We start from the raw sequence: 17,157 nt of genomic DNA on the forward strand, positions 1-17,157 counted from the left end.
ATCATCTGAGTGTGTGTTTAATTAATTTTTAAAAGGTTATTTAAAATTAACTTTCTTAAGCCAGGATTAACTTTATAAACTCGCATTTTTAAAAGGATGCTTATAAAAATATCTGGAGATTAGAGAATTCAAAAATTAATTTCTATAAGTTAACCCTGTATCTTACTACAAGATCTGTTGGGCATACTAGAAAAGTGCTACACTCACTTTTGACTTTTTAATAACTTACAAAGAAACAGCAGATCCAGACATCACAGGTATGTGTCTCCTCCATGTGCCCTCAGCAATCCAGCTGAATAGTTTCCAGTACACGTACTACCTGCTGCCATGCTGGAAGCCTGGTTCTACTAATGTTTAAACATTTCATTAACACAACTAGTCTCATGAACTTCAGTGGGCTACTCACATATTTTAAATTGAAAAAGGTATAGATCTGGGAATTGTAAGGGCTTTAGGTTTCATCTTGCTTTAAACTTTGAAATATCATTTGGCCTAAACTGTGATGTGTCATATGATCAGTATTGATACTGTATTTTAATTTGATTTTGTTGCCTATAATGAGCATGATGAAATGTATATACTAATAGAAATGAAAGTTTTGCTTCTTAGCGATAGTGGGAAATTCTTTCTTACGGAAGGTAAAAGGTGGTATCAAATACTAATTTTCTTTATTTCTTAAAGGTCTGAGTATAAGTGATCCGTGGTTGAATGGCTGGAGTATAGAAAATGGATGGCTTACAGGAGCAGAATTGTCCTAGTGTGGGCATAAGTTTATCTGAGATATATAGCAGAGGGTAGCTGAGGATGAAAACAGAAGAACAATTAAAGAAATCAAGCACCAGATACTCTGACATTAAAATTTTTAACTTCATTGATGTAACTAGTAGGTTTTTAATTAAGACTCTTGGTTTCTTGCATGATATTCATAGAATTTTTAAACTTATTACTTAACAGTTTAGAAAGAGTATATAAGTCAAATGTGCATAATTTAAACTTAAATATATATAGTTGTTGTTGTGATGCCTACAGACCAATGGTTGATGTGGTTACCACACTACAGTCACACTCCCAAAGATCAGTCCCTGCCCCAGATTACAACACATATATTTTTACTGATAATAAGAAAAATTTGTCATTTTAATAACTATTTTATTTGGCTTTTGTAATTTTTAGAATTAAATAGCTAATATAAGTCATTATGTAAAATGGCACTGATGCTGCAAGTATTGGTGTGAATGGGGTCTCCTGCAGAGCCAGGGCCTTAATCAGCAGAGTTGCTCCAAGCATGCGTAGATTCCTCTGCTAACTTCAGGAGAGAAGATGGTTATTGTTCTTGCAGAGTCAGCACAGCTCAAATAGAGAAATGTAATATAATACACCTAAACCAGAGTTGTTTATTGCCTTGTGCTGAAGTATCATTTGTCGTGTGGCATAACTGATGGTTGTTTCCATAGCCATAAAGGAGCAGCAAAGGAGAAAAAACCACCGCCATGGCTGCTGCAAGAGCCTAGACTAGACACACAAAGAGATTCCCCGGACTGAACTTGCTTTTTCGCATCAGTGCATCTGAGAAATGCCCTCTGCCGTTTATCACCAATACTGCATCGACTGTATTCTTTTTCAGAAGTCTGTGGTGTTAATAAACTAACATTTTATCTCTGTGCCATTTTTTTGTTATTGTCTAAAAGTTTCTGATGTGTGCAGATAGTTATCTGCAGCTAGCAGAAGGCTGACCAGACTATCTCGTTCATTTGTCTTGCAATGCAGAGAAGGTAAGGGAAAGCAATCTATTATGCACAAACGATTCAAAATATTTCTAAGTTGCCCTTGGCAAGCAGGTGCAAGCAGGTGTGTACTTATCCCAAAGATATATGTATGTAGTCCTTTTCCCCCAACGAGCTTGGGAGACAACATAAACTCCGACTCCCCTTTTCAGAGAATTCCAGGGTTTTGCACTTACAAAGTCAAATTTGAATTGCAGATCCATAGTACCACAATGATCTTTATCAATTTTGATGCTGTTGGACTGTGTGTTTTGTATCTGATTGTGCTACCACGGCAGGTTTATAGATCCTCAACCTAGCAACATTTAACTCAGTGTGTGTAGCTCTCCAGGCATTAGTTTAGGAAATTATTTATGTGATTACATGGTATGTTACTCCTTAAATTTGTAATTAGTCCATTGAGAAGGTCTTCCAAGCTTTTTTCCCCAGGTTAGCTGTGAAATCTCTTTCAAAATTCACCTTAACATTCTAGTTCTTCATCAGCTTTAAGGTAACTTGATGATGACCTTTTATATATATTCCCAGAAAAAATTGCACATTGTAAGAATTTAAATGGTACTAATTCTTACAGTTTTCATTCTTGGCTGAAAACAGACAAGAAAATGATTATAGCAGCAGATGTCACACAATGTAAATGCTCTGTTTGGTCATTTTATGATGTTGTCTATCACTGAAAGATCGCTAGATAGCTACAGTAACTGCCCAAAGGGGCTGTGATGTCAGTCATTCATGGAGAAAAAAACATAAGGGGTAGGCTGCAATGGTACTGCATGAGTCACTTGTCTTAATTTTGCTAAGTGAGTTTAGTATTAAGCTTCAGTCCTTCATGTCGAGTTCTGGCCACCAGTGCTTGTCCTGTAATTGTTGGTTTGTTGTGACAACTTGAGATTTACCATGAGCATGATGTATAAATTTTGCTTGTAATTCCTCTGGGACACCTTCACAACTCCTTAAAATTCCATACAACTTGAGGTGGCATTTCATTACATATCAATCTTGTGGGTGCAGTTCATTCTGTAGGCTGAAACATGGTATTAGAATAGCATCCATGCATTTGGAATTCCTGAATCACCTTCTAGACAGGAAGATATGTAATTTCTGTTAAATCAGACACTACCAGCAAACAGCTTTAATTATTTTCTCCTGTAATTGCAGCAAACTTATTTATAATCCATGCAGCAACTTCCATATAATCAACTAGATAAGCACCTAAAAAAGAGCAGATGAGATAAACTATCAGCTGCTGTGGTTTTGATTTGACTAAACTGTGTCACATAAAAATGAAAGTAATCTTGCTAGCCATCTGCAGACAGTTCCTGCTCCTCTGAGTCTTTCTGTCATTAACAGAACTGCCAGGAGGTATGATATGTATGCAGTTGGAGTGTAATGCCTCAGACGCAGGTTCCGTACTCTTCTGTAGTATATGCACAAAGAAATGTTTTCTTTCCAACACTTTTATGGTATCCTGTAAACTGTTCATGGTTCAAACACAATGCTCTTCTCATAGAAATTGTCACCAGGGATTTGGGGAAAAATGGCTCCACATTCGTAGTATGAAAAAGTGATGGTCAGCATGGCCGAAGGAAGTGCTGCCTGGAGGTAGTTTCACTGGAAGGTGACTGCTTGGTAAGCTCTCCACACTGGGGCTACCACTGCTCATCTGTTGGAAGGGCAAAGGGGACCTCAGGTTAGCTGCAATCAGGTTCATTAGATCAGCTGTAATGCCATAAAAAGACCAGAGTGTTTATCTGGCTGCCAGAGGGCTAGGAGGGAGTAAAGGAAATAGCCCTACATTTGTAGTATTGGGCCATTCCTGTTCTGAGACAAAAGTAATGACAATTGTGGTGAACACCAAAGCCAACAGTATAAGTGGCTATTCACAGTTGAAGCTTTCATTGTTTGAAAATTTGCTATGGTGAGATACGTCTTGGGTAAATTTTAGATTTTACAATTTACAGTTCTTAATAGTTCTGCAAACATTGCACAGTTAGGAATAGACAATGTACACCTTGACTTGAGACCTGAAAAATATGGATGTAATTTTTTTTTTTTTTTTTCTGGGAAGGGTGAACTCTTCTATGTGTTCTGTGACCTTTTCCAATCCCAATGGAGAGATGGCGTGCTCAAGAAAAGACTACTCTGTGCATCTGATTTAGTATTTAGCAAAATTCAGCTTCAGCCCTCCTGTATTGACATGTTGAAGTACAGCCTGTAGGGCTTTTTTTTCGTCAGCTTCAGGAGTCTTTCCAAACATAGTAACATCATCCAGATAATACTAGATTCCGGGCTTGTTATTAAGAATTATTAACATATTTGAAAAGCTCTGGATGTTGATTCAGGTCCATATGGTGTATGATTAAAAGAAAAAAGTTCCATTAACTGTAATAAATGCTGTGAAACTCAAGCTGTCTGGATACTTGGCAATATGCATTCTTTAAATCAGGAGTAGAATATGACGTCAGTATCTGTAAATGGTTAACTGTCAGTCACAATGGCTTTGTCTGGCTTCCCTAAATCCACACAAAAACAAGTATTCTGGTTTGGTTTTTTTCACCACTGTGCTAAAACTAATTCAGAAAATGGAGTGTCTCCATTAGTATCACTGTGGGCTATTTTTTTAATTATCTTGTAACTCAGCATCTCTCATTCAATTGTAGAGAAAATAATTTCCATTGTAAAAGTGACACATTAGATTAAATTGTCATGCTGTGAATAAATCCTTCTGCACATGTATGGCATTTCCATGTAATAGTTGATACTATTTCTTTTGTAAGAGCTACAACTGGAATTTGCATTGCAGCAGTGCAATTTGTTTCATTGTATTGAAGCAATGCATATGTATATATATATACACACTTGCATATCTAGTGCAGTTCACAGATTTCTGCCTAACAGGAATATTATTGTACACAATAAAAAATTCAGCAGTACGTATCAAGTCACTTTTCTATGCAGGAAACAACAAGAATAATGTTCTTCAGGTAGCTCACTAGATAACGTCAAGTGTCAAACCTCCATAGCGTTGCATTCACCGAGTACTGAAGCTCAGAAATGAGTGTACAATGTTCTTTTAGCAGCATATGACCATTCTTCTGGTGCAAGAAAAAGTAACTGGACACAACTGCATCCATAATAAATAACTGCTTCCATCCGTGGTCAAAACAGTAACACCTGGCACTGTAATGTCACGTAAACATTGCTTAGGTAGAAATTCATCATGTATTTTAATATGACATCTTTTGGCAGTATTTACAGGTTATCCAATCTGGTTTACAATGGGCCGTGGAGAGAGCAGTAGTATATTTACACACACATATATACACACACATATACATGTTACGTATGCTGAGCTTTTAGCCATAGTTCCAGTGGGGGCAGTCTGAGTGCAGTTCACCATTTCTCAATTTTCCTATTGCAAATTCAGTTAGAGAAGCAATGGTTATGATCTCTTGTAGTGTCAGGTCCAATTCATGCAGTAAATACTATCTATAATCAATAGGAAATGCTTTCTTCCATAAGCTGAACTTGACCTTTTTCTGCTGTGCTTCTAGACTTACACGATTTTTAACTCCCTTAAAGCAGCAGTGTACTGTTCTGTTGAGTCACTTGGTTTCTGTGTATGCTGGCAATCTTTATTGGATTCAGATACAACATTTTTGCAGGAAAAAAAATTAATTTCAGCACAGATTCTTTTTTTTTTCATCATGAAAGCATAGAGAATACACACCGGCTCTCTGCTCCAATACAGCAAACAGCGTAAGTGGTTTTGTTTCTCCAGCAAAGTCAGTGCCTTTAACTGTAGTATATGCTTTCCAATCATTTGCACAGAAGGAACTTAAGAGCACCTGGACTTTGTAGGAATGATGCAAATGAATTAAATGACAGCACAGACACTCGTCTCATTTCTTCACCTGCTGAATAGAAAGGATGTAATGCTAAGATTCCAGGTGTCCACAGAAATACCAAATGAAAGTCTGATCCTGACTGCAACAGGCAACAGTAGAAACCAACCAAACCAACCAGAAAAAATCCAGTCAGATTAGCTTTAGAGGCTGCCTGAATTTCTTTTACCTGACAAATGTCCTCCTCTGTCCAACACCAATGCTGCAACACCAGAGCTCTCCTGAGTAAAGGAAGTTCAGTTCATGTTATGTACTTGAAGCAACTGGATCAACAACTGCATCATCATCCACCTATGAACAGACGGGGAACTAATGCAGAACATTTCTTTCAGTCTTAAAACAGCCACTTATAATGGGGGTGACTGATAAACCTGCCTACGCTTTTTTGTTTTGTTGTAGTTTCGATACTGAAAACAATGAGGGTATTTCAAAGGCAGTTTTAACGAGGTACTTAATTACTACAGATTTAGGCTTTTAGCACGGGGTTTGGGCCATGAACGAAGCCTACGTGGTAGGAATAGAAAGTTATTAAAGGTGAGGAAATGCTAATGGAAGAAAAAGGAAATAGGACAGAGACAGAAAAGGCAGAAAACAAAGTCAGAGAAACAAAACATAGACAAAGAAGTGATACTAATAGCAAGCATTTCCTTTCTAAATGTTACTAAGGTGACAAAGAAGGAATTCGGTAAATAACAAAGGAATATGTAGCCGTTTCAACAACTGGATGATTGTAAAAATTTTTACACAACCTGTAAAAGCTGAAACATTCCATTTGCAACAACATTTTCCTCAAGAACGTTTCTGAGGCATACTCAAATCCTCTGATCAATACTATACAGTCTGGAATCAAACTTCAATTTAGAAGCAGCTGTTTTAATAGAATTTCATTTCGTTAATGTTTTTATTTTCATTTAAGTGGGAATGAATTATGAAATCTGGAATGGTGTCATGGTGAAGAACTATCTTCCATGTATCATTTCCAATTTGAACATAAAGATGAGATGGAAGAGTGGGATGCATCTGCTTCTGCAACACTGTACAGCATCTGAGAGTGGTTTGGGAATGCTATCAGGTCACCACTTCTGCTTCCTTCAGGGCTGCCCCGGTCCCTTTCTAGATAAAACAGCCTGAGCATTGTAGTAGCTGGGAGTGATCCCCCCCCCCCCCCAAAAAAAAAAAAAGAAAACCCTGTACATTTGTGGGAAAATAAGGTTTAATGGTACCAAAGGGAAGGCGGCAAGGCGGAACAGGGATGCTGCTGGGAGAGGGACGAAGGAGGGAGCAGGGACTGGACAGACAGATGCACAAAAGCCTGAACAATTTCTAACTCGTTTCAGCCTGAACAACAAATGCCAGATATATTTCAATAGTACTCCAAGCCTACTTTACTATTTGGGGGAGGGGAGGGAACAGGGGAGAAAACCTCCATCACAACATCCCGCAACTCAGGAGGGTGTGCTAAGTCCTTTGCTTCGCATTTTGTGGGTATCTTAATCCTAGGTCATCCAATAAAAGAAAACATCCTGCAGCAGTTTTACGAGCGCAGCACATCAACTCCTTTGTTTACGCTGGAACAAGAAGATGTTCTTTCCTGTTCCGACAAGAAAAGGAGTTAAAACGCTAACGCGGGATCTCTCCGGGCTGGCACCTCTTTGGCCGGGGTTTGGGTTGCCAGATTTCGGCGCGCGGGTCGAAACGAAGCGAGGAGGGCACCGGCGGGAACCGCCGCGGCGACAGGCGCGACAGGGGCACGCGGGGCTCCCCTCACGGCGGCCCGACGCCGAGGCCGCGGGCTGCCCCAGCCGTAAGTAAGCGCCAGCGAGGAGGTCGCACGCCGGGGGAGGGGCCGGGCCCTATTTTCGGCTGGGTGTACCGAACGCGCTTTCGGCGTGAAACGGGGAGACCAGCGGCCGGCGGGCGACGGGGGGAAAGGAGGGACCCCGACCGCAACCCCGCCGCCGCCAGCAACCGCCAACCCGCGCGGCCGCCGCCGCCGCCGCAGCCCCCCTCAGCGCCTTGTCCCCGGGGAGACGCCCCGCCCGCCGCGCCGCGCTGCACCCAGGGAGCTGTAGTCCGGCCGCGCCGGCCACCCCCCGCCCCCGCAACCACCGCGCTCCCCTCCCCCACCGCCCCCGGCCCGGGGGGGAGAGCGGCGCCGCGGCCGCTCTCGCGAGGCTTGGGGGCGGGAGCGCTCTCGGGCGGCCTCCTCGCGAGGGCGGCCGCCGCTGCCGCGGGGCTGTTTGGTGCGGGCGCCATTCCCCCGCGTGACGTCACAGTGCATTGTTGTGAGCGTAGCGGAGCATCCCTCAAGCTGTCAGCTGTGCCGCCGCCGCCGCCGCTACCGCCGCTGCGGGGAGCCGAGCCGAGCCGGCCCGGCCCCCTCTCCCCTCTCCTCCTCCTCCTCCTCCTCCTCCTCCTCCCCTCCTCCTCCTCCTCCCCTCCTCCTCCTCCTTCTTCTTCTCCTCCTCCTCCTCCTCCTCCTCCTCCTCCTCCTCCCCCGCCCCTCCCGCCCCGGGGGCTCCAGAGCTCGGTGTCACCGTATCATTGTCCGTGCGGAACCCCTCCGGGCCCCCCCCGCCCCCCCGGTCCGCCCTCCCCCCGCCCCCCCAGAACCACCTCAATGAGATGCAAACATGAAAGACAAGAGGAAGAAGAAGGACCGCACCTGGGCCGAGGCTGCCCGCCTGGTAGGTGCCGCGGCAGCATTGTGTGCGTGTGTGTACGCGTGTGTGTGTGTGTGTGTGTGTGCGTGTGTGTGTGTGTGCGTGCGTGTGTGTGTGCGCGCGTGTGTGTGTGCGCGCGCGCCGCGCGCGTCCCGCCGCCGCCGCCAGCCCGGCGCGCTGCCCGCCGCTTTGTTGCCGGCGGTTGGGGCTGTTGGGGCGAGCGTGCGTGTGAGGGAGGGGGAGAGAGCGAGAGAACGACTCTGTGTGTGTGTGTGTGAGGGAGACTGAGGGACAGTGTGTGTGAGGGACTCTGTGTGAGAGGGAGGACGAGGGGGAGAGGGTGTGCGTGTGAGGGAGCGTGAAGGAGTGTGTGTGTGAGGGAGTGAGGGAGTGCCTGTGCGGGAGGGTGTATGAGAGGGAGGGTGCGAGGGAGCTTGTGCGTGTGCGAGTTAGTGTGTGAAGGGAGAGGCCGGGCTGCCCCAGCGTGAGGGGAGCTCGGGCGTGCCCCTGTGTGTGTGTGTGTGTGTTTTGGGGGGGTGGGTGTTGTTGGTGAGGGGGTGCCTCCCCCCGGCGGTGCCGGGGCAGCCCGCTCCGACCGTGGGTGAGCCCGAGCTGGCCGTACAGGCAGCCCTCTGCTCTCCTCCCGTCCCCGCCTGGAGAGGAGAAATAGCTACATCCCTTCCTCGGTGTATGTGTGAGGAAATGCCTATTCTTTTCTTCTTTTGCATGTGTGTGTGTGTGTAAATAGCCAGGGATTTTTTCTATCTCTGCAAGTTCATGCATCAGATATCCCAAGAAAATCCCTCCTTTTGATTCTAGAGAAAAGTGAAATATCCGGGAATTGCCTTTTCATCCCTTTAGTGCGGACAGGAGGACTGGGGTGAGGGGCGAGGACGTTAGAGAGAACTCTGTCCTGGGATTTCCCTTCACCCTCTCCACTTCCCCCAGTCAGCAGGGAAATATCCAATCAAACCCACTTCTGGAAAGGCTCTGTGGCTCTGGAGACCTAGTCCATTCCCACTTCATTAAGAAACTGTTTCCCTTATTGTACTGTATCTGTTTTCATGATTCTGTATTATTGTTTGCTAAGTGTAATAGAGCACATCGTTTATGTTGCTTTTCAGTTTCAGAGTATGTATGGGTTCTCTCCATCCTAGGAATTTTACAACAAATAGTTATGCACAATACAGCATGTATGGTTGTACACGTTTGTATGTGTCTCTTCTGCAAAGTTGGGTCTGGTTGAGCCTCTGTTGGGTGCGTAGAAAGATGACAAAGCTAGAAAGATAGGCTGCTGGTTATATTGCTTTTTGTATCTACACCAGCTTTATCTTTTGTCCATCTCTGATACAGACTTAATTACTTAAGTAACATGTCTGTGTTAATGGTGCATCTGTTTTTCGTAATGGGTATTAATATCCTGTTGCTATTATTTGTGAAGCACATTTCTTGTAAAAAGGTTTTCACCTTGTTGTATGAATTCCTACATAGGAAGTTCAGCCTCTCTCTCCTATGTAAGTAATTATAAGGTATTAGACAGACACTACCTATAGATGTCTCTGTAAGCTGTACCGAGGTATTCTCATACGCTTGGTCAGTGCTAAATTCTGATATGGCTCATTGTACAATCCTACAACATTTGTAATAATGCGGCTTTAGTGAAGATGTTCTGATACAGTGTTGCTACTGTCCTCTCTTATTACTCACAATTGTAACAAAAGTTTAACTGCAGTAAAACACTCACCTTTGCCAAAATAATTTTGGCAGTGGGTGTTGCCACAGTTACTTGTTTCTCCATGCTTTCTACTGGCAACATGTATTCAAAAGTCTATAAAATACGTCAAATCCTATTCTAACTTTACTCTTTCAAGTTGCTGCTGCCGTTGCCACTATAAGCTGTATTTTGTTTGACAAATGTGCATAAAGGAATTTTGTTGTGTATCGAGTAAAATTGCTATTCCCATGTGGTCCAGTATATGGAAAAGTTTAAAGCCTCTGGAGAACAAAGGCTGAGCCAGTGCTGAAGAGAAGGGCTAAGACGCTCTTAATTTCATGATGTTGTATCACCTCATGCTCCCCCCAGGATGGTCATGATTTGCTGAAATCGAGTAAAAATACACTGCTGTATATAAGTAGTGGAGATACATAAGGTCCACAGTGTGGGTTTTGTCTACTCTCCTGGGGTTTCCAAGTTATGGAGAACTTGTCCCAAGTCTATTAGGTGAATGATGCCTAGTGCTGTTCAGACCAACTACAGTCTTGCACTGGGCTTTGCTTGTTTTGTGACATATGTTTGCAAATCACAATGAAGGATTGAAGCCGAAATTGCCACTTCTTACAGTGTTTTATGTTAGGACCCTGATGGTTCATTATGACTTTGTTTTCTTGGGATACATCAATAATGTATTACTGCAAGGTTTGATTAAATCAATTTCTTTCCAACGACAGGTAAACAATGAAGTGATTGATACCTACTCACAAAAAATGACTCATGAGTTACCTAGATCAATATGTTGTAAAATTGCATGCTGCTGAATTATTTTTAGGAACAAGAGGTTGAATTAATACATACAGCAAATGTATGCATATTTACATGTTAAATTTTCTACAAAAGCCCTTACATTACAATATTGGGCTTTCAAAGTGAAGTGCTAAAAAGTATGAAATGACAGAGGTTAATGTTGCTGGCACTGTTTTTTGACTCTGTTGTGCATGTGCATATATTACAATCTAGACTTTAAATGACGTACTTGCATGCTAGTTTCCCAGGTACTTTAAGTTCACTCACTAGAGCTGCTGAGTTTTCATTTTATTTTCTTACTTAATTTTCTATACAACTTTCAGACTCGGTGCTAAAATATATTTTTCTTTTACGTTTGAATCGTACATACATAGCTATTATTAGCAACACCCAGTAGCTTCCCAAACACAAATGTTTCTATACTTACAACATGCCTATGAAGTTAAGTATTTTGACCTCTGCTTTACCCATGCAGAGTTGAGGCATGGAAAGATTTAAGTACCTTACTCAAAGCTGTGCAAGAAATCTGTGGAGGAGGCAGTTACGGTACCAACAGCGTCTCCATAGCAGTTCTGTTTCATAGTCATAAAATCATCTTCCTTCTGTGGCTACACTCTTGCCTCGTTCACGCTCTGTTACTACTTCTCTCACAGTAATTATGAGAGAAATGGATATGGTCATGTCTCTATATTCAATCTATATTGAAACTCATAATGCACCATGTAATAGTTACGGATAAAAAGGAGTACAAAAACTGGACTTGAGCCTGAAATCATTACACAGCTCTCTATTTCCCACATTCACAATGAAAGAAGCAGAAGTACTTTAGAAAAATATATTACATGACAGTCTTAAAATACATTGTAATGTATAAGTCTAAGTGGTAAGGCTCCAAACTGACAGTCAGTGTTGCATTTACTGGTTTTTGGTATTTGATTAAAGGGTCTTTGAAAACTTAAGTTCCTGCAATGCAGTGTTTTTTCAAGCTGTTCCCTTAATTTTTAAAACATAAGCAGGAAAGGACTCCCATTATATTCAGCTCTTGCTGTAAATACTACGTATGTGATACAGGCAGTAAAACAGGAGCCACTGGCATGTCCTGTATTGGAACTTGCATTTTATGGAAGAAGTCTCCTGCAGAGAGTTGAATCTTTCTGTCTGCAACACACTGCTTTTTTCCTCATGCAAGTCTGCTTATCTTAGGGCAAGGCATAGCCCAGCTTACAAGCATTCCTGAGAAATGAACGCATGTGCAGGATCAGTGGAATGGTGGCATACCACTAACAGTTCATGTTACAGAACCCATTTTGTAGAACACGAGTTTTTACGGACAAAATTGCAACCTGTCTTTACAACCTGCCAAAGGGCATATCTTTGATGTAGACCCGATATGTCAACTCATTTTGTACTTTGCAGCAGACTACAGCAATGCTTATGTAGGACCTGAGCATTATCTCCATACCAGTTTCCTGCTTTTTGTGTCTGATAAATAGACTAAGATAGAACACTTAAAAGAATGAGAACAAAAGAAAATCTTTAAAGGAAGGAGGAGAAACATCCTGTCTTTCCTCTCTGTCTTTCAGTTGATCCTCATTTGATGAAACCATATTGTTGTTTTCTGGTCATACATGGAACTCATAAAAATTTAATAGAAAGGTTAAACACTTGAGTGGTTTAAGCAATTTGCAGTGATTCCTTTCAGTTGAAATAACTTATATCCATTCAGTTTCAGCTGTTCTTAAACTCACAAGGACTCTCAAGCAGTTGCTGAAAGTCCTGAAATAGTGAATTCTGCCTGTTAATAAATTCATGCCATAAGATAGTGCATAACAAATATTGAAATGAAAAATACTGAGAACAAAATGTGTCCAAGGATACTCTGCCACACAAGAACTGTTAACAGTTTTAAGTAGGTAGCAGTGATCCAACTTTTATCATTTGACTGCTAGACACGATCCTTTGTTATCTGCGATACAGAAAGGTGAAAGAGGCCTGAACAAAATGAGTGGAGGCTGCTCACTTCAGGAATGCAGAGCGCAGCATATGTATGAAGGACAGAACATATGCCTGTGGAGGGTGATAGCTTATGGTAACATTTAAAAAGGATTTTTTATGAATAGCTTGCTCTTATTATTACCCCCTTCTCTTTCCTGTAAGTGGTGCTTTGAAACACAGTTCAGTTAAGTCTCTACCACTAGTTGACAATAAAGCAGAAGAAAATCCCAAGAATGACAACAGTAGTGCTTGTTGGGTTATTTGTGTGTTGGATCTCCTTTCCAGTATTTTTGCTCTTCTCCAAATTTCATTCTGAAAGAAAGGTTTTCTTGTGTTACTGAAGACTATGTGCTCTACATTGCTATGGAGAGTCCTCATGGTTCAGGTGATGTGTGCATGTTTGGTGAGTAATAGTCATACCTTAATTCTTGTATTTCTTGCACTAGTCTCCTCACAGGATCCAGCTGTTAATTAAGAGTTGTTCTCTTGCTCCTGTAAACTTTAAAGAAAATTATACTAATTAATTAAGGAAACCGATGCTGAAAAAAACCATGAAAAGCAACAAAAGCCCATTGGAATTGTTAGCTTGCACATTACTGTTTAATGTGGCTGTTTGTCCAATAGCTGATTGTTGCTTCATCTGGTCTGCTAAGATAGTGTAGTTGAAACAGATCACATAGTGGTATGGAAGTATTTTTGCATTACAACTTCATATTGGAAGACTGCAAATGAAACAAAAATTAGAAGAGTAACTTCTGTGTAGCTAGACCATTGATGATAATCCCTTTGACTTTTATGTTAAGTCTTCGCTTTTGTTACTATAAATAACATTTTAAAACATTGTGTGAAAGGAGCTTCGTGTATCTTTAAAAATGGGAGATTTGACATAACTTCGTTTTATGGTATTAAAGATTTCTTTGTTGTTGGCTTAACAGAGACTGACTATTGTTTCCATATTTGTTCTGAGTTAATTCTTTTTCAGACATGCAGAAACATTGTGGCTTGGGAAGTTTTGATGGCCTTTCCCTTTGATCCACAGTCAATGCTGCTTTGAAGAGATATATTTTATTTTGGTTTGCTCTAGGGTTTCCTCCAATTTGTTTTATTCAAAGTAATTTTTGCACTTGTTAGACAAGGTTGAACCTGAACTTTTTTTTTTTTTTTAGCCTTCCGTGGTTGTGTTTTAAGTGTCAGTATTTTATTTTGTTAGTATGAAATAATACAGAAATCAGTGTGTTTTAATTTTTTTTTTATTTTAAAAGGTAATCTACAAATAAAATATAAATTTAATCTATTTCAGTTCACCTTTTGCATTCTTCTAGGGCAGATAGAGAGGAACGAGATTCTAACTCTTATCCTGAGACAGCCTTTTAACCCTTGGCATCACAGACCTTTAGGAAGGCAGGAACCCAACCCAGGAATGGGACCGGTTCTCAGTAATTTCACATTACTTCTATCAAAGCAGGGAAACATGGGAGAAAACCCTTACAGGAACGTAAATATGAGCATTCCTCAACAATGCGAAGGTGTTATCAGTGCCTTAAGGTATGATTTAATGTTCCCTGTTATAGTGAATGCTTCCAGTGGCTCCTGGCTTCCCTTTCTCTGTAGAAGAACCAATATTTTCCTGTCATACTGCATGCTTCTGTTAAAATAACTGATCTGTTTTTTCTTCTTCCAGCAGTTGACAAGTTTCTCACAAACAAGATTTGGTCAGTTGCATGTGGAACTGGTGGAATCACAGTGAAATAGTGCCACTAACCACATCCAAGGCCCTACCCACCCTTCATAGCTGGGTTGCTTTGGATTTGCTAGCCCAGTTCACCAGCTCCCTGGATCAAACCATGTCATTGCAGCATCCTAGTCTGGACCAGGCAGCATGCTGTCCTCAAGGTGAAAAGCCAAACTCGCTGTACTTCCTGCTGGAGCCTTTCTTTGTTCTTTGTACTGTGACCAGTGGATTACAGTCACCTGGGGAGTCATTTGCTAAACTTCACCTCTTGGCTTTGGAGTAATAACTTTTTTTAAAATGTTGCAAGTTTCAAAATATTTTCCCTTTTCCTGGGTATGATGATGATAATCTTGGCATTCCCTGTAAATAGCAATAACTAAATAGTGGCCTCCTTTTCTGCTATCAAGACCTGGGAGCAGATGTGATTAGTGGAAATTTTTCATTATGATTCCATGGGTTCCAGTTGAAACTGACCAAATCCTCCTTTTGAGGAACTTATGGGCTGAAGGAATCAAATATCCTAGCCTTCACTCTGGAACAGTCAGCTTCCAATGCAAAGGCAGAACAACAACCTGGAATAGAGCCAGCTCTAAGCAGCACATCCTGGTTCAGCCCATTTGCTCATCCTGTTAGTTCAGGTAGCAAATCTCCATGCTGCTCAAGGACAACAGGTTGGCCATAGGTGGCCCATTTAATCTCTTATCAACTTTGAATGACAGTCACCCTCCACAGCGAAACCCAAATCGTTGATGTACTTGGCTCTCTGAGGCTACTCTGTCTTTGCGAAGTCCTGCTAGATAGTTTCCTATTGCTGGAGTTACTTTCTTGGGAGGAGATGTACCTGCTGGGAATGTAAAGGGGTAGAGAGGTGCCTCCTCACCTGCAGCTAATTTTGGTTTGAAGGGATGACCTACATCTTTCTGAACATCATACCTCAAGCAGACCTCTACCTAAATATATCCACTTATCACTATAGTACTTTAGCACAGACATCGTGAGTATCAGGAGCAGTTAATAAGCCATCTGTCAGTGCATGCCTTCTTCCTAGAGCCTCTTTGGTGTCAGTGCACTGATTGGGGTTGGGGACTGTACTTAGTGTTGGAGGGATCTAGAGCAGTACCATTCACTTTGGTCTAAGCAAACTCTGGTGTTTCTGACATTGGAACAGGAAACCGGGAGGGATCTGATGGTTTTTTTGAATGTTAAGAGTTCAGCTCTCTTTAATGGTTTGAGCTCAGCAGGACAAAGTCTGTGTGGACCCTGGCATGTAGCTTTCCTCACTATCAGAGGACCTTTTAGGTGAGGTTTTTAACATATGGGATCCAGCTATTACATTGCAGGTTCTGAGTCTGATGTGGCATCCTGTACCTCAGGTGTCTGAGGAGACTTGTTTTGTAGTGTGGCATTGAGTCTAGTTTCTGTCTGACAACATTTGCCAGGATCGGCCACCACAGTTCAGTCTTGCTCTGGAATCACCGGGGCCATTCACAGTCTCATTAAGAGGATTGGGCTGTAGTTCTCTGTAGAAGACATTCCAGGTCATGTCCTAGATTATTGTTCATGATTTTGGAGCATCAGAAAGTAATTTATTTAGAAGGCACACATTATCCACTCTGTTTTAAAACTTGTCCTCCTATATATATAGATTGGTCTAGCCGAGCCTCTGATGATGAGAATCTCCTCACTGCTTGTAGAGGCTCAACTCTAGAGATCGTTATCCTGTGGGTGACAGTTGCATCCTACAAAGCATAGTCTAACTTACAGTTAACAACATTTTTTAAAACATCTACAACCATCTACAACTTCGGAAGTGTTCCTTGACAGACAAGCATCTTGAGCTAGTAGGTGATTTGGTTTGGAGAACTCTTCTCTCTTGTTGTGATGTTGGTTAACAGGATAGACAGCATCAGGAATTTCGTGAAGCAGTCATTCTAGTCAGGGTTTATATTGCTTTGTCCTGGTTAGCTTCCTGTATAACTTGATGTCTAGAGAGGGCAAAGAGCCCTAACCAAGGTATACATCAACCATTTGAAGGTCAAAGTTTTATTCCATTTCAGCTGACTCTTAGCAGCCTTGAAAACCTGCCTAACTGTGTGTAGTGGTTCACTATAGTTGGTGAAATGCCTTGTGAAATGTCTATAGAGTCTAGCAAATCACAGTCAATCTTCATGTCCCATATGATTGTTCTTGCCTTTGCGACATGAACCTTCTTTATGTAAGATAAGGCTCTACCACTATCGTTGTATTGCCAAAGTACTTAACTTCATCCTTTATTAGGTGTAACTTTCTGTTTTGATTATTTTTCTTTTGGTTCCATCAGTTTTAACTGAACAAATTCTACATCCAGATGTTTCAATACATCTATTGATGTCTATTTTTGGATAAATGTTAATTCTTTCTATGGCTCAAAATTCCCCGTTACCCACCAGCTGCTGGGATATCTATTGGCATTGCTGTATCAGAGAAGCACGTGACGTTCTATGTCACAATGCCTATCTGCCAATATTTCCTAGCAAGGGTAATGGGAGAAAATAGACCCTTATTGGCCATAGCCTGCTTT

At 41.8% G+C, this 17,157-nt stretch overlaps 1 protein-coding gene across 1 annotated transcript in view; it reads left to right on the top strand.

The window, feature by feature from the left end:
- Positions 1 to 7,313: 7,313 nt before the first annotated feature.
- ASXL3 (ASXL transcriptional regulator 3) overlaps positions 7,314 to 17,157 on the top strand; it is a gene marked incomplete at its 5' end in the record, with an annotated part of 136,478 nt that continues 126,634 nt past the window's right edge. Inside the window, 4 exon segments of the mRNA XM_052788210.1 lie at positions 7,314 to 8,042; positions 8,044 to 8,115; positions 8,118 to 8,319; positions 8,322 to 8,373. Coding sequence (XP_052644170.1) covers positions 7,314 to 8,042; positions 8,044 to 8,115; positions 8,118 to 8,319; positions 8,322 to 8,373 — 1,055 coding nt within the window.

The sequence above is a fragment of the Harpia harpyja genome, chromosome 5 (assembly GCF_026419915.1).
Source record: "Harpia harpyja isolate bHarHar1 chromosome 5, bHarHar1 primary haplotype, whole genome shotgun sequence".
Classification (NCBI taxonomy): domain Eukaryota; kingdom Metazoa; phylum Chordata; class Aves; order Accipitriformes; family Accipitridae; genus Harpia; species Harpia harpyja.